The following is an 18,843-nucleotide window of genomic DNA, read 5'->3' as shown; positions in this document are numbered from 1 at the left end:
AAAGCATTCCAAGTAGTGAATGATGAATTCCCTCAAGTAAGATCACCACCTTTAATGGGATATAGTTGTTTATATCTGCCAGTTCTCCCTTGTTTTCCTCTCATTGGCTGTCTGCAAAGTTGCTCAATAACAGATTAAAAACATTCCCAAAACACAGAGAAAGCAATGGTCAGTCTTTTTCTTGGACTATCCCACATTCCTCCCTTTGTACTTCATAAGACTTTACCCACAACATCTGAAGTAATGCCACTCTAGATTAATAAGTGAAATCTTGTTTCCTTATACTGTCTGAACTCAGTTGGCTAAGAGATTTTGCAGCATCTTTATGTTCTTGCCAGCATGTTAGTAACTGTGTAACTCTTTATGGAACTGGAACTAAATTTCTGATTAAATGATCAGCAGAAAATACAGATTAAAATAAGCCCTAAATATATTGATTAAAGATCAAAGTAAATGCTCCTCTTTGAGAAATCAAGTCCTAGATACATGAGAGGTTGTTTTAATGCATATTTTCTAGCATGTGTACTACTCAGAGGTTTGCAAGGTTCACTTAAAACTGTATTAAAAATAGCATATAGCACCCTGGGGAGAATACTGTGTGTGACATGGGGATTTAATCTCTTATTTACCTTGTGCTTTATTAAATTTGGTGAAAAAACAGCTAAGGTGGCTCCCTCAAAGTGATTGGTGGAACTATAGGTGGGCAACCCATGTAACTGGAGTTATCTACCGGCTGCCTCCCTATCTCAGAGCAACCAAAATCCTTCCACTCTGAAGGATTTAGATCTGATTTAGAGATTCCTAAGCCTACACAGGAATCCCACAGGAAACCCACTTTCCATCTAACTATTAATGAAACTTCTGCAACTTCCTTTCACATTCAAATGTTTTACTTTCTTATTTCTACTGTACTCATATTTCTGGCAAAATGAGAGAGACTTCACTATTATGGAGGCCCAAGTGTTTCACAGGCTGTGTCAGCTTATTCTCCAAAGTCACTGTGGTGGAAGAATGTACCACTATGTTACCTCTCACATCTTGTCCTGCAGAACAGTCCAGAATTTTTGAATCAAGCTTTTAAGGATGTATTTGGGTGTTATGGCTTAATGAGCCTAAGGGCTTCCAAAATGAGCAGTCCTTATATCTGCTACTGACCCCAGTGATCCTTGGACACGTAGTCCTGCTGTTCCCACTATTGGAATGCACCTGATCCCATGGTTAGCCAGTTAAGAAGCTAAACCATCAGGAAACTGAATTTATGGAAAAAAATGTGTTGGGTAACTAACTGTCTCCTTTTCTTCTTCACACATCAGGTTCTTTCAGCATTAGTACACTTATTCAGTAGATAAAAAGTAACATATCAAGCAAGTTTCTCAAGTTTCCTTGAGAAACACAAAGCTAAATTGGGTCTTCCAAATTTTTTACAAATTGTGAAAAGACTGAAAACACTCTCAAAGGAAAAAAGCCTTGTTTAACTCAATCAAACAATGCGTATGGAGCATACGTGGGTCTGAACGAAAGGAAAGTGGTCCCGTGCTTTTGTGTGTCTGTGAAGCTAATTTCAAATCCTAAAACATCACAAATTTGCAGCTACTTAATTAAAAACTTTATAGCTCCCCGAGGCATAATACATCCTCAAGGCTACTCCTCCTCACCCTATTACACAGCTCATTTTTCAGTTAGCTGCTAAATGCGCTGCTCTTCATTATGGGCCTTTGAAGTTCTAAATTTAGCTTCAACCACAAAACACTAATCAAAGAGGGATGCTCACTGGTTTTAACTACAATAGAACAGTGTTCTACAAATGTTTTCCTTTTAAACCAATTTTATAGGTATTTTCACCCATATCTGGAAACATACAGCCTGAGTGAGAAGTGATATAGGAGAATGACATAAATTATATCCACTAAAACTGCTTTATTGCACTATCCTAGTTTTGTATATGATGAAGCAGCAATTAATCTGGGTTAAAGAACTCTTACAAGAAATCATTTTTATTTTTTCTTCTAATGCAACTGCACAGGTCAGTAATCCCATAATCTCTATTTACACATAGTTGGATCTATTTTTTTTTTCTTTCTTGGGGAAATTACTGCTTTTCCTAATCATCTTCATGATGCTTAAAATCACTTATACATAAGATGTGCTCTTGTAACAGAAAAAAAGTGTCCACAGTGATGAAGAAGGAGTTAAATCAATATATCACTGAGATCAATATATCAATTAAGGTCACTTCTATTTTTTTATAGGAGAAGCTGAAATTCTTCATAAACATACACTTTCATAGACTTGAATAAAATTGTAGCTTTATATTGCTTTAGTTACAATAAAGCAACTTTCTATTGAGATGACATTTTCATTTTGTACTAAAAAACACTTAACTGTAACAGCTGAGTTCCACTAACTCAGCAGAGCCATGTTTTAAATCCAGTAAAACCACCTCCTTTTTTTGTACTAGTTTAACCTATCTAGGTTTGCTTATTCACAATGTTATTCTGAAACATCATTCAGAAACAGTTTTCAAAATACTTGTTCTTGAATAATTTGTATTTTGATAATAGTCTTCTGAACTAGGAGTCCACAATCCAGTTACTCCTGGAGAGATACTGTTTCAGAAATCAGATTTTTCACATACAGAAAAGCCATCTTTCTAGCTACCCTGCACAAGGATTTTCACACAGTAACATTTTATCTTTTAAACAAAGATACTGTTTCTTACGCTTGGCCAGAAAAGATAGAGGGGAATGTGGTAGAAATAGCATCTTTAGCAGTATCTTCTGAGAGATGTTACGTAAGTGTGGCTGGATCAAGTCTTAAAACTACAAGTTAAGACAAATCATTTGGTCTGGGAAAAAATCCTTTAAAAAAAAAAAAAAAAAAAAAAAAACCAAAACAGAACTTGAACTTATTGCTAAATTGTTATATGTGTATCCACTCAAATGAAGGTGAATGATGTAAACATCCCATGTTTGTTAGCTGTCTCATTGAAGCTAATAATTTAAATGAAAGAGACAGCTAGAACAAAGTGAGAAAAGAGTGCCCTTGGGCTGACATACCTCACAGAAGCTCTGGCAATGGTTTTTCTTCAGGTCCCAGGACTCTTTGCAGGGCTCCAGGCACTAGGAAGAATCAGGAGGCAGAGAAGTGTCAGGAAGAGAAAGAAATAAACAACCACAAATGACTCTATTCCTTTTCCAGTTGTTTGTTTGGCCCATAGAAAGTTAATAATAGACTTCAAAAATCCACTTCTCCCGAGGATAAGATTGTGTCATTGAGCCATGGTGTCAGAGCAAGGTCATACCAAGCCATGGTCGGATTACAAGAAATATTTTCAGTACTTCTTACCGTGCACGGCAATTGCCTCACTTCTTTATATGCTATCCTATTTTCTGCCTTATTGAAACTGGGTCCTAATGCCATTTAACACTGTGTCACTGGGTCACAGAGACAATGTCAAAAGCATTGCTCTAAACTACAGAAAGTTAAATCTTCTCTTCACTGACCAGCCTAAAGATTAGATTCGATGGGCACATTGCCTTCCCAAGCAAGAAACTACTTCAGTATGTAACGGAGTAAACTCAGCAGAGTTTTAACCAACATTCCTGTATAAATAGACAATGTTCACTGGTCTGTGAGCAAAACCACTTTATTTCAAGTACCATATTATCAATTCTTCACCTTCAACAGCAATGGTTGTACAGAGAGTTGAGATTCAAACTCTGCAAACCAGAGTCAAGCTTCACAGCATAGCATAAAGAAAAATCAATCACACAACTAAGAGATTTATTGCAGCTGAAACATAAAATTTACTCACATGCAGAAACCTTTTCTCTTCCTTTGTTAGACCCACGATCTTGGAAAATACTAGCATTGTTGGGAGTTAATAACACCTACTCCTTCTGGTAATAGGAGAAAGATACTTATTGCACAAAAAAGAAAGGCCTGTGACGTGCAATTTAGTATTTATATCATTTGTTTCTCTTATACTTAGCATTAGATTGGATCCATATACACTTATACTATTTAAAACCAAGCATGAATATATACAGGCTCTATCTCAGCTCTCTGAATGACAGTAATCTCAGGTAGAGATACCTTTTTCCTCCATGAAGTCTCTCCTGATGTTTTTTATATGGAGAGGGAAATGTGTTCCAGATCCAATGTGTTATATACATGCTAGCTCTGAAGAAGGGCTATTGTGTATATGAATTTGAAATTTTCCAGACATCTCAATCTTCCAATAAACTCTTTACCTGGTTCTCTTAAACTTTCTCATCCCATTTACGTGTCACACTGAGCTGCATCTTTTATGTGAAAAAAGTTGTGGGGTTTTTCTCATCTTTGGCATGCTCTGCTGTGAATGTTTATCAAGATGAGTCTATTGACAAACATACATTTTGCAGTGCTCTGTACTGTACTGTAGTAAAACATTTCACCCTCCACTATGGAAATTCCACTTTTTGAGTCCATCTAGGCAAGACAAGTGCCAAGTTGAAAATTCTCTCAAGAAAAAGCAGAATCATGCCTTACATCAACAGCACCTGAAGGTTTTCTCACAGGCATTGTTCTGTGTATAATAAAAATTAAAATCAATAAATGTGAGTCAGAACTAGTGGCAATACATCATTTTTCTTAAATCCAAATCTTCAGAGAATACAACAACAAAAAAAGCATCTTAAAATTTAAAATTTGGAGAATACATTTCTAATAATTTCAATGAATCTCAGCCAAGGCCTGACCCAAAGCTCCCTCAAACCACCAGGAGCCATGTCACCAGTGTTTAGCTCAGCCTTGATGTCTGAAAGGAAAGCACACAGCATTTCTCACCAATGAGAACAGTTTCAAGGAAATACCTAAAACATCTATGAGAAAACTATTCCCACCCAGCAGGTAAACACATCCAGGTTTTCTGGATTACTGTAAATGTGTGTGCCTGTTAAAAGGATACTGAAATCCTCTAACCCAAAATGAGAAGGAATCTAAGCCAAGCAGCAGCTGGTTTTGGCTGTACTTTTTGCAATAAAAAGCACCTTGAAGACATTACCACCCACCCTCAGAAGCTAAACTCAGGTACGTAGATGGCAGACCACCAGCAGGCAGGAGGACTGCAGCCCGTTTGGCAGATGTCCCTGGTCTCTTGGAGCCACTGCTGCCCCAGCACCACCGTAAAGGCTGCTCTACTGCTGGGGTGGGAAGAGGTATGAGACACAGCATTGAACCATTATTATGGTTCACTGGCCCTCGTTATGGGCCGGTGGCATTCCTCAGATGGTGATGGGTGTTAATCACGCTGGCCTTGCTAAATTGAATCCTCTTAAAGGACCTGTTTTATCATCTCCTGTGGTTAAATCTGGAAGTTGTAGGCTTGCTTTCTTCGTTCCCACTGCTGAAGAGCTGATATTCAGTACTCAACAACTGCATCAAAAGCCAAAAGGAGTGCTAATAGAAAGCACCCCAGCATTTGTCCTTCAAAATTTGTGCATGTGGGTACATACACACAGACAGAGGTATAAATACATATATCAGATACTACTTTCTCTCTCTTATTATTCAGACTGCATAAAATTAGGAACAAGGGCAAAATACTGTTTCATTCAAAGAAGAAGGATTACTAATGCTTTAAAATATTTTGGGTTATAATTTTTTATTTAATTTTTTAAAAATTGCAGTTAAGGGCCCTGTTAGAGAAGTCTTCTTTTGTTCTAATTTTTAAACTACAAGTAAACCAACTATGACATTAGCGCATGGTGCATGCCATTTACATTAGTGAAAGGGTTTTCAAAATAATCCACCATCACATTCGTTCAGTTGTTGCCTTTGATGAGTTACTCCAACGCAGAAATTTTGAAAGTCTAATGAATTGTAAAACATCATTTAAGTATTGAAATAAATGTTTCCAAGACTGTGTGTTTATTCAAATATTATATTAAACTTAAATAGCTGAATACAGCAATGGCAAATTTATAACTACTTAAACAGCTAACAATTATTTATTTCAGAGTAGAAGAGTCTTCCCAAAGCATTTTTGTCTCATAAGGCTTCTTTCTTCACTGAAGTGAAACCAAGTCATATGCAAACTGTTGTAAAAAGAATGGAAACAAAGTGTTGCAGTTGGAATATAATTGTTCTTTTCATTATGGTTCACCAACCCAGTTGCTCAACAACAGCAAGGTAAGAAATTAATAATTTATGTTTGCAGCATATATTTGAGGTTTTTGCTGGTTTAAGGTATTTGATTAAAAGGAACTTCGATGGTTAAAAAAAGGAAAAATGACAACTTTCAGTGTAGTCTCCCAAGACCCTGCAATGTCATGAAGACAGGTACCTGAAAAATGCATGTACTTACTACCAGGCACTGAGCACAGAACATTCTTGGGGTCAGGAATTTAACCAGTCAAAGGAGAATACAGTGTTTGTCACTCTCAGAATATAGTGTTTATCACTCTTTATCATTCACTTTGTGATGCGTATACTTAAATACGTGACTGTGCCCAAAGGAAATGTGAGAAAAGTGATTTTCAATCTGTACATCTTAGCACAGTGGCAGTAAACACGACACAAAACATAAACAGGCAGCATGATAAAAATAACTAATTTTGAGGGTTTTTTTAATCTACATCTGCTGTTTATCAATAGGAATAGAAATTGTAACTTTCTGTATCTCAAAAATTTGGACTGTGGATTGGAAATGTACAGTTGAATATTTACCCAGTCCAAATTAATTAATAGCATGCCAGCTTCATATTGGGTACTAGCAATATCATATCACAGAACACACTACCTTTTGAACAGTTTGAACAACTGCTTTTCCTCTTTACTATGAGTCATGAGATGCAGGATGTGTTTGCTGAAGCTATTTCTGATGATAAAACAGAGGAGAGGCATCAGGAAGATTTATAATCTTAAAAATTTTGGCATACCAACCTCCCATTAGTTCTGGGTTATATTTTCCCAGAAGTTCCATACACATAAAAACCCAATCTTCAAACATTTCTTCCTAGAAGATACATCTAATTTATTAATGCCAAAAAGAAATATCAATATTTAGATTACTGTTTGAATCAAAGACCAAATTAGATTCTCCAACTTGAGGCATGCATTTGATTTGGTACTTTTAAATTTAGGAGGACGTGGTGTAATTCTAAAAGCTATACGTATAAGAAAATAACTTAGGAGAATAGATTATTAATTACGCATAAAAGTAGGTGAGAATCACAACTCTCAAACAATTTGCAATGAAAGATAAGTATCCTGAGATATGACCAATGAGTCCATTATAAGGACCGTGGCTCTCCATTTCAGGAATGTACATAATTGTCAGATCATTTCATAAAAGTCTATTTATACATTGTCTCTCAAATTCCTGTGGTAATGCATGTCCTCATAAACTTTAAGGTGGGTATTTTCCTTCTACAGAGTCAAGGCAGCTTACTTGAATTCTGCGTAATAAAAGAGGTGTGCTCAGTTACGAAACTGAAGTTAGACATACTCTTAAACATCCCTGTTCTATCTTTTTAAAAATGTTTTTAACCAGTTTAAATTTTTGACCAGCGCTAAGGTATAGGCCATCTACACACCAAGAATATACAGGTGGGACTGTTTCATAATGTATGTTACAAAATGAAAAGTTCAAATAAACAGAACTATACGCTGTGAGAATTTCAGGCACTTAGAGTGAGGAATGATACAGAGGAAGGTAAGTGAATCCAGAATCATGCTGCAGTTCTCAAATGCTCTCCAACACTCAAGCTCAATAGTTTGATTGATTTGGAAGCTTCATGTGAGTAATTCTCCACAAGAGTGGTTCATGGTATCGTGGTATTTCCCTCAACCTTGTGGGTACCTTTCCTAGAGATCAAGTGCTAAAGGTGAGGCACTGCAGAACTTCAGGTATGAGCAATTTCAGATGCTCATATACCCTCTCAGGTAAGTCGTGTACTGTACACATCTATCTTGTTTAAAAAAAAAACCCAAACATTAGAGATGCACTAACAAATCAATTCCTCAGGCCAAAGAATCCACCAGCCCAGAGAGGAGTGTTCAACAGCAGAATCAGTAGCTGTCATATTAGCTTATAAGTTGATTCATGCTGCTCAAGAAGCCTCGCAGCATTTTGTGAGATCCATTTTAAGCCGAGTCAGTCTTGCTTCTCTGCCTCTTTTGCCTCTCCTGCCCCAGTAGCAGACTGAACCATAGGAGCAGTAGTTATAAACTTTCTAGAAGCTTGGTGTGATATTTCAGCTCCTAAAATTCAGTTACATTGAATGGAGACTGGGAGAGGGTGAACAATCTTTAAAACTTTGAAAGTCTAATAGGAACAACTGTGAAATGTATTCTTTTGTGTAAAATAGCAGTTTCATATGGCTACCTGGAGTTACTCCTCTGTTCATGTTACAGAGATTCTCATGAGAATTACACTAGTAATATATTTCCCTTGTAACTGAATAAACAAATGGGTTAAATGAGAGAGAAAGGTTCCCCGTCTGTGTTGCCTGTTTTCTCTCCTGTAGGTCAGTGAGCATCATGATTTGGTGAAAAGGAGTGATTTTGTATTCAAGGATCAAGTCTTAATTAAATTAGTTACAGTTGGGGTTATTCTGTGACATTATCATGTACACTGGGAACCCAGCTGATACTGTCTCAAAGTATTGCTAATTGTAGAGCAGGTTTTGAACGAAAGCCAGGTCTTAGATTTTAAATGGCCACTAAAGAATGTGCTACTTGGTCAGAACGACCTCTGTCTTTAAAATCCCCTTAAGGAGGACTTCTTCATCTTTCTAGAAATGCATTTTTTATTGTTCTATACTGATGACATCCTGACATGTATTGTGATGGGGTAGATGACAAAGGACAGGTTACTAACATAGAATTTGTTATCATCTGCAACAACTAATTTATTCTAATTAATAAATATATATGTAAATACACAAATAATAATTCTTCATTTGTAATCAACTTTCAGAATGTTTTAGGAGAGGTGAACACTTAGTATTTTTTGGAATTCAACTGCTCAGAAAAAAGTAACAACAAAATACCTGGGGCTGGCACTGAAACTAAGGGAGTCGTGTCTCTAGTGGAGATGTAGTTTCACCTACCTCAACTATTATGAGTCCTCCTCAATTCTAAGTTAAAACAGTGTGGCACAGACATCCAGGTCTGACATGAGCAAGTAGGGACAGGTAGAGACAGGGACCCACAAACACATGGCCACCACTGTATTGTATCACATCGCACAAGGGTGTACCTGCAGCGGTCGGGATCGATCCGAGGCTAACAGCCTAATAGACTTTTCTGGTTAATCCACATGTAACATCATCCAGAGCAATTTGTCATTAAAGTATTAGGAGTTAAGTTATGAGAATATAGGATTTTGTGTTGAGTTCTTACATTAGAAAGTACGAGGGGATATAAGACATCCAGCAGTGGTCTTAGTCAACAAGAATGAGAGCCGTATTTCCTGGCAGAATTTGCAATATCCTTTGAGCTGTGAATATAGAATCATGGAATCATAGAATGGTTTGGGTTGGAAGGGACCTTAAAGATCATCTAGTTCCAACCCCCCTGCCATGGGCAGGGACACCTTCCACTAGACCAGGTTGCTCAGAGCCACATCCAGCCTGGCCTTGAAGACATCCAGGGATGGGGCATCCACAACATCTCTGGGCAACCTGTTCCAGTGCCTCACTACCCTTTATGAAAAGACTAGCAAAAGCAGTATAAAAGAGATGTAAAACCTATCATTACATATGCAACTGAGATTTATTTTTAATAATTCTTATCTAAGTGGGATGATGTATACAACCTGCAGGTGAAATATGGAACTTACAACATATCACTTACTTTAGACAATTTTCCAGGAATTGTATTCTTTACATTTTTCTCACTTTTTTCATATTTTCAGAAAAAGATGGTAAAATACGTCTTTTGAATACATGCTAAATATAAACCTACAAAGTGAGACATTGTCTATCTGGTAGCTTGAACTGAAGTCTTAAAAGATAGGAACACTTATTCACCTGAAAACGATGTAATACCAAAATACTTTTTAAAATTACATTTCAAAACCAGCATTAAACAATTTCACTTCTGGTTTCACATCCAACAAGTGCGCCCTCAAAAAATGTAAATTGTTTCTGCAGATGGGACTGTCAGTGTCTCAGACACTAAAACCTTCATTTCACCAAACCACACAGAACATACCTACAGCATCTTCCTATTACAAATTCTTAGGGACACAGAAAAACGTATTCAAAATAATATCCATCTACGTAATAGAAGGACAGCACATTGACATGTTTCTTTGAAGTTCTATTTTGCTACTTGAGCAAAGAGGTGCATAAACCCTTGACTTCAACTCTGTTTACTCGGCCCCTTACAAGCCTGAAACATACAGTTACTGAAGCACAATATAGCAGGTTTAAGGGTGTCTTCTGTCTGTTACCAGCACTTTGGAGAGTGCTCTGGTCATTTGAATGGTTATTTCAGAGCAGAATAGAACATTTCTGAGAAACTTTACAGACTGCAAAGCCACAGAATCATGGAATGGTTTAGGTTGGAAGGGAACTTAAAGATAATCTCATAGTCAAGCAGCACAGTTGAAACTGCTATAGCAAATAGCTGCATTCAATGTGTATTTATTTTACTTGGGTGTGGAGGGACTAAAAGCACACACACAGAAAGGTATTACTGCTCTCCACAGTTATGCAAACTTGCTAATATCCAATCAGGACTTGCGGTAAAGGAAATTTTCAGACAGGCAATTGTTGCATAGCTAATAAAACATAAGCTTGAAAAAATAATTTCCTTTTCTTAATTCTCCAGGTAATTTCACTAGACAAAATCAGGGATACCAATACCACAATTTTAAGTGTCAGCAATTTGAGTTACTGAATGCCTTCAATACCCTAAGCAAATAAGAGAAGCCTTATGACGTAGGACAGTATCTGTATTTCCTGGAATAGAGATAGCGAAAGGACTAGTCACAGTATATTGGCTAAGTCTGTCCAGACCCTTGCAGACAGAGTAGCACTACAGGGTTTGTTCCTAAAATACAAGCTCCGTTTCAAAAATGTTATTTAAAAAAATCTGTTCTGACTGCACTTATCTCTGAAAATCCATCATTTCAAATCACCAACACCCTGAATTAGAGCACCAGAAAGACCAAGGCACTTGCCAAAACCTTCAGGTCAAATCTGCAAGTGCAAGTAGCCTTTCCTATAAATTACCAGAACTAAACAGAAAGTGAAAGCGACCAGAAAAGTGCTGAAGGTGAGAATCACTGAAGGTGTTGATAATGAAGAAACTGTTTTGACACAAAATATTTTGATAGTAAATTACTATTAACAAAAAAAAAAAGAGAGAAGTGATATAGTCACACTGTAGCAGACGTGCAGCAGTTTCAACTCTAATCGTTTTGGAATTAAAATAACTTTCAACACTGACAGCTTGATATCTATCTGTATGGCTTAGTTGTCTGGAATGTCAAACTTTGCCAGTAAAATTGTTTGTTTGAAAGGACAGAAGAACAATCCTAGGACGCTTTTCATGTTTCTATTCTTTGTTACCAAATCAAAATCATGGCTATCGATGTCAACAGAAAATTGGCTTCCAAACATTAGTTCATTCCTGACCAGTTCTTTTCAAAGTTTATTTACAGGGTTTTGTACCAGCATATGAAATCAGGACATGTACTTTCTTTCTTTTTCCTGCCTCACCCCTTGAACTTAACACAGTCACCAAAAACCAAGTTCTTATTTTGCCTGATTTTGAAACATGGAATTAAATTTAAAGCTACTACATTCAACAAAAATCCCCTAAACAAAGTATTTGACAGAGTTTTCTCTCTCCTGTTAAAGCTGTTTGGTTTTGTATAAGCAATGAGTTCTTATCTAGAGGAGAACCTTAATGTGAACCTCTCACCTTGAAGGGCCATGCCCTAGCATCACTTTCTGATGCTCCTGAAGCTCTTTTGAAATGCTTATAATAGGTACAAGGTACAAATATTTTGGTAATGTCTCAGAACAGTAGCTATTCCACCACCACTTCTTTGCTAAAGAAATAATACTCTTTTTCACACCCTCCTTTTTTCTCAACTTTGTTTCTTCTACCAACCTACTCTGGCATTAAAACTGTTGTTCTAATTATTCCTATTCAAACTGTTGTCTCAAAGATCATTTTCCTGTTCTTCTATTGTCTTGCTTCTATGTGCTGCATCAAGTGCCAATTAGTTCTCTTTTTTCAAGACTCTTCCTAGCCCTTATTCTAAATGTCCCCATTCTGATGTTTACCTGTTAAGATATAAGGCACAGCACTGGCAAAATGTTATGAAGCAGCAAGTGAAGCCTGGAGTGCTAGTGCGCACACAGCCATACACTATAGCAAACTGCACAAATTATTTTAAATCAAATGAAGTGATACAATCTCAAAAGGTTAAGAAGCTCTTCTGTAACAGACTTATTTCTGATAGTGATAACAGCTTTAATTGCTTAGTGCCTTCCTGTGTCTTTCTGTGTTATTGCTTACGTATGGAATTCTTTGGTAGTGTAGCTACCGTATTAATGAATAATGAAATGAACTACCTGAATTAAAGAACAGTAGGAGCTTTTCTTCAATGTCTGAACTTTCTTCCTTCAGGCTGCAGTCCTGCAGTGCCAATAAACTGATTTGTCACGTTTGCATCTTTTCACCAGTCTATCACAGATCAGTCATGCCAACTCTTTCTTCCTGCTTTTAAAGCTTCTCCAAGATTGCATCTATAACCTAGAGAGTAAGCAACATGGCAGAAACTTCCCACTTGTACGTCCCTACAGTTTATAGATCACTGTTCCCTGCCACCCTTTCCATATGGATGGGTTGCAAAGAAGGTAATTTAGCAAAAATAATATTATATTATTATTATTAATATTTACTGCTAACAGTATGGATCTGCAAAATGTAACTGCTTTTCCCATAGTTATTAGAACTGCAGATGAGTTTTCACAATTTGTTTCCAGCAGTAGCAATAGTGATCTGCTGATGGATAACTTTACAGTTGGACTCCATGATCTTAAAGGTCTTTTCCAACCTAAATGATTCCATGATTATATGAAAAGAAGCCTATCTTACATTCTAAAATGTCACTCTCATAAACTGTCTTTTCATTTCTTAATAGTTGACTATTCACTTTAGTGATTGAGTAATACTTGTAAAATAAAAGTGAGCATAAATATTTTGACATTTTATATATGCACAGAATTTTCATTGAGAAAACATGATTCTTTTAATCTCAAACAGACAAGGGAAAGCCTCTTCAAGCTGGCACTTTCCCCTTCCAATCTGTTACAAGGCAGCTTCAGATAACCACACACAGCCTTGTTATAAACACCATCTTGCTGTGCGACTTAAAGTGTCTGTCAGAGCAGCGCTGTTCTCTCCAAGCAAAGTCAAGTTTTTTGTTGCTGTTTTATAAATGACTTAAACTAGTGAACTTTTCTGATAACAGATGACTCTCCTTATACATCACCCTCCAAATTCACACATACATTTCTGAATGAAAGAGCTGCAACTAAATGTTCTTTTTGCTTGTATCCACCACAGTACTACGGTTTTATAGACCACCTAACAATCACAGACGAGGAAAAAAAGGGGGGCCCTCTTTGTCTAAATCGTTACTTTGTTTCTCTTCCCTGGCTTTCTATTTCCCTCCCACCACTACCATCACCATCAGAAACGACATATTCTGCATTACTAAACAGCAAGAGCCATAGAGCTTTTCACTTCTAATTTCACGCCATAATAAAATGCAGTGGTTGTTTCACTGGGGGACCTGAAAAGCCTTCCTTTGTGAGGCTCGTTTGATGGTCAGGTTAAGTATCAGAGTCTGGCAGCAGGCATCTGGGCATGCCTCTTCATGCAGTTATGGCAAGTGGGGAGGAAAAAGAACAGAAAAATGGAAAGGAGTTTGTCTTGAAAAATAGATTCCTCCCTTACTCTGAAACAAGCAATTTACATTCTATTGCTTGGCCTAAATATTTTTAAATGTATCTGTTGTCTCCCTCATTGATAAACTGATTAATCTAGTAATAGGAAGTCTAGAAAGGGTACAGAGTTCGTCTTGTTGCTTTAATGAAAAATCTACTGACCTGAAGTAGACTGATGATAGAAATCTGTGTAGGTGAGAGGAAGGGAAAAAGAGGATCTAAAGAAAATAAATTTGCATTTTTATTATTTTCTGAGTAAGTAAATTCACACAAAAAATACCAATGAAGGTGATCAGCAATAACAAATGACTATGGTGTTTCTAGAAGTACCAGTATCATATGTAAAAGAAATATTGCTTAATTCTATAAAAATAGAAGTTAAAATTCTGTTAATCCCAAGTACAACAGGAACAAAAACCAAAAATGTAACAGAAAACTTTGTGAAGTGTTCTAAACTTAACTTTAAATATATTCCCACTACACAAAGAATGTTTTTCTGTCCCATGTTTAGAAACCCTATTGTATCCATTGAATCTTTTGTAGAAAGAGATAATGTGATTCCTTTTCACAATAATATCTTCATGTCTCTTAATATAGTCTACTGAAACACCAAAATGAGCAAAATTTTATCACTTTACATGACAATTCATAGAATAAACACTGCTGGATAATACATTAAAAGCTAGATAATTTCACATATCATTTAAAAAAAAAAGATTGTGATTTAAATATTAAAGTGTCTCAATACCTTAGAAAATTCAAACACAGAAAAGTAAAAGAGCTATCTTGTTTCAAAGATATTTCTTTCAAAGGTTATTAAATAAACGCCTTCACACCTATTATTTTTCAATGCATGCAACACATAGGCAAGAAAGACTGCACTTACATACTGAATTTCTTTGTAAGTCTCTCTAACTGTTACATTTTTTAGATTATGGTTATGTGATGAGCATAACCGAATCTAAATCTATAATGCCACCAAGTCCTGTACTGGGACTAGCAGTTCTTTGGATGTAAATATGCTGAAACAGGCACCCTAGAGGAAAAAGTGACCATTTTTTTGCCAAGTGAACTTCCCCATTCAGCTCACTCAGTAGCCTCATAAAAACTAGCTGTCTGGGTTAGGAAAGTGCACAAAAGGGAAGGAGAGAGTAGTGTGTAAACACCTTTTTAATTGATAGCTTGCAATTACAGCAGCTTAAGCCAGACATAAAAACACAGTCTAAGAAACAACTGTCTCATTTTCCCTCCAAGGCTGCGTAATAAAGGTTGACATTATGGTGTTCAGAGGTAAGTGGGACAAACTGGCAAATGAGTTAATAAATAAATAAATAGTTTTGATTAAACTATCATAGAACATAATAAACTGCTAAATCAATCTTCAGACTTGGAAGAATCAAGCTGGATACATTTTCCCTGGAAAGAGGTCTTGGCCAAATCACTGTTCATTTCTACTTCCACCACAGAAGGAAAGGCAATTTGGATGTTCAGGCTGTGCCCCAGGAACACATTCTTCTTTCAGTGTTCATGAATGTGGTAGTTCACCTCTGCCGCTCAAACAGGCATCACTTTGCAGTATAAATTTAGGTTGTTAATTGGGCAAGCAAAGTTTTCCTATAATATGAAGTTTGGCTGGCATATACTAATCTTAAAAGGATTCTAGGATTGTCGCTGAATATGTAGCTTTTTTTTTCTTTTCCACTTTAGCTTGGAAGCTGAGTATTTTGATTAATTATCGACTGATGATTTCTAACGTTATTAAAACATATTGATCTTTCCAGTCACGGACTACAATACAAAAAGTGAAAGACTAATACTAATATACTTCTGGTCATCCTAAAGTGACCTATTGTAGTGTGCAGGTACTAAAACAATGAAATGGAACATAATTGTGGTAAAAGTGATAATATAGCACAGCAAAAAACGTGAAGTGGAAATTTGGGCTATGTAATGCTTCATCTAGTTTTCTGACATTCACCTTAATGGGACTCTTGAGCAAGCTCTCAGATGAATCAAAGAAAGTGAGATTAAGGAAGCATGTTGGTATTAAGTCCCCAGAGAACAACTGTCTGAAAAGCAGCTCTTTGCATAGCATTCTGTATGCTGACAGATTAAATGGATAGCTTGCCTTTTTATGTAAATATATGCAAGGATATGCACTAGTTAATGGAGTATAGCCACAGGGTCACAACCAGAAGTCATAATTCTAGATTAAATCAGCACAGATTGCTGGTGCCCAGGAATCTCATGAACTGACTCCCTGCGATTGCTCAGAGGCATCCTAAATCGAAGTAAGAGTTCTAGAATGCTTGATTTTCGTATAGAGAGCACGTACCTGTGAGCTGCTTTGCAGTTACTGCCATTGTAAACTGCAAAACTTGACAATCCTGAAAAATCTTCACTGAGGGCCGTGGAGCTGCGACAGCTCTAACTGGATTTCACCTTTTAGCACTCATCTCAATACAGAGTTAGGCTGGGCAGTAGTGGTAATACAGCAGGTTGGAGGACTGTGTGCAAAAGGAAGAAGGAAAACACTGACTCTGGACGAAGGGAATAGAAAAGGAGTGAGGAAAAAATACTTCTTCAAAGCTTTCCATGTGAAGTCACCCACAAGGGTTGCAGTACATCCCTGATTAATGTATAATCAAATACTGCAGGTTTCTATTCAGTTAGGATACTTCCAAGTTTTCTGGTTTATATATATACATATATATATATATCTTTTAATGAAATTATTTTGGGTTTTTATTTTAAGAGTTAAGCTCTCCCTTTGAAACCAAACATCAGGAAAGAAAGTTCATAAGACAGCTCTACCTCTTGCCCCAACAGCTCAGGTGTTTTTTGAATCAGTCATCCTAGACTATCCTCTGCCGTTAAAATTCACTATGAAAGCTGAAGCAAGTAGACAGCTAAAAGGTGAAAGATTTTGCTGGTCACGCACAGACACAGTGAACACAAGCTAAAGACAGAAATGAAGAACCTCTTGCTATTTATCAAAGGCAGGAAAGCTAGGTAGGAACTTGCACCAACTTTATATGCAGAATCTCATGGACCTCCAGATACGATAAGAAGAACTCATATCAACTACAATAAGAAGAGCAGGGATTATGTTACCTCTGTCTCACCCTCATCCTACCCGTTCCCTCAGTGCTTATGCAGCACTGAAAATGTACTATACTTAATGATTTTTCTATAGAAGAAGAAAAAAAAAGTATTTTAATATCTACAAAAAGTCATTACTGTGTGCAGTTAAGAAGGTGGTTTTCCTAGGCCAAATAGCCCAAATCCTACCTTACAAAATAACTGAAAAATTAAGATAAAACAGGTCTGTTTTCTTTTATGGTCCCATCAAAATTTACTATTGCTAGTAGATCAACCAACAGTGGGGAACCAACCTGCCTTTCTTGAAAGACACAGTATCTTCTTAAGGTCCAAGCAGCCCCCACAACAACGCCTGGCATCCTAATCTAAGGAGACAGGAAGCTGTACAAATATTGTCTTCAAAGTTCAAAGGAATGTGAGAAATCTATTTCTGCAAATGTATAACTCTCTGTGGCCACAAAATCCAGTAGGAACTGTGCTAGGGCAAAACAAGTTATTTCCCGAGACAGAACAGTGTCTATGGTTTAATTCTGTTGCTCATTCACAGATACCTATATCCAACATAAGGTACAGTATGGCAATTGGCCTCCAGCTGCTACTCCTGAAAGGCGAACACCTTTTTCTTTGGTATCTGTCACATCTGCCAGACCCACATGGACGGCTCCAGGACTCCAGAGAAACTCAAATGGAATTGATTGCTCATGTGTGAATGAACAATACAGCCTGGGTGGGGGCTGACCCTGGCTGGAGGCCAGGTGCCCACCAAGCCGGTCTGTCACTGCCCTCCTCAGCTGGACAGGAGGAGAAAATTACAAAGAAAGGTTCATGTGTTGAAACAAGGACAGGGAGAGATCACACACCAATTACTGTCACAGGCATAACAGACTTGACTTGGGGAAATTAACCAAATTTATTGCCAATCAAATCAGAATAATGAGAAAATAAAACCAAATCTTTTAACACCCTCCCCCCACCCATCCTCTCTTTACAGGCTCAACTTCACTCCCAATTTTCTCTACCTCAGCAGGAGGACAAGGAATGAGGGTTGGGGTCAGTCCATCACACCTTATATCTGCTACTCCTTCCTCCTCAGGGGGAGGAATCAACACACTTCCCCTGCTCCAGCATGGGGTCCCTCCCACAAGAGGCAGTCCTCCACAAATTTCTCCAACATGAGTCCTTCCCACGGGCTGCAGTTCTTTATTAATTGCTCCAGCGTGAGTCACCCCCACAAGGTGCAGTACTTCAGGAGCAGCCTGCTCCAGTGTGAGTACTTTGTGGGGTTACAGAGTCCTGCCAACAAACCTGCTCCAGCATGGGCTCCTTTCCCCTTGGGGCCACAACTCCCGCAAGGAGCCTGCTCCAGCATGGGCTTCCCATAGGATCAGAGCCTCCTTTGAGCATAGCCACCTGCTCCAGAGTGTGGTCCTCCCTGGGCTGCAGGGGGGTGTCTGCTCCACTGTGACCCTCCATGGCTGCAGGGGCACAGCCAGCTTCACCATGGTCTGCACCACAGGCTGCCAGGAAATATGTGCTCCGGCACCTGAAGTACCTCCTACTCATCCTCCACTGACCTTGGTGCCTGCAGAGTTGTTCCTCTTATATATTCTCACTCCCCCCTCCCAGATGCAGCAGTCTTTTTCCCCTTCTTAAATATGTTATCCCAGAGGTGGTACCACCATCATTGATGGGCTCAGGCTTGGCCAGCAGCAAGCCTGCCTTGGAGCCAGCTGGCATTGCCTCTATCGGACATAGCAGAAGCTTCTGGCACTTCATCACAGAA

At 37.8% G+C, this 18,843-nt stretch overlaps 1 protein-coding gene across 1 annotated transcript in view; it reads right to left on the bottom strand.

The window, feature by feature from the left end:
- KAL1 (Kallmann syndrome 1 sequence) overlaps nucleotides 1–18,843 on the bottom strand; it is a gene marked incomplete at its 5' end in the record, with an annotated part of 98,467 nt that overhangs the window by 50,258 nt on the left and 29,366 nt on the right. The window contains one exon of the mRNA XM_010155655.1: nucleotides 3,057–3,119. Within this exon, the coding sequence (XP_010153957.1) occupies nucleotides 3,057–3,119 (63 nt within the window). The remainder of the gene's footprint in view (nucleotides 1–3,056; nucleotides 3,120–18,843) is intronic.

Source organism: Eurypyga helias, unplaced genomic scaffold (genome assembly GCF_000690775.1).
Source record: "Eurypyga helias isolate BGI_N326 unplaced genomic scaffold, ASM69077v1 scaffold6287, whole genome shotgun sequence".
NCBI classification, from domain to species: Eukaryota; Metazoa; Chordata; class Aves; order Eurypygiformes; family Eurypygidae; genus Eurypyga; species Eurypyga helias.
The sequence above is the reverse complement of the archived record's forward strand: the minus strand, read 5'-3'. Positions and strand labels throughout refer to the sequence as shown.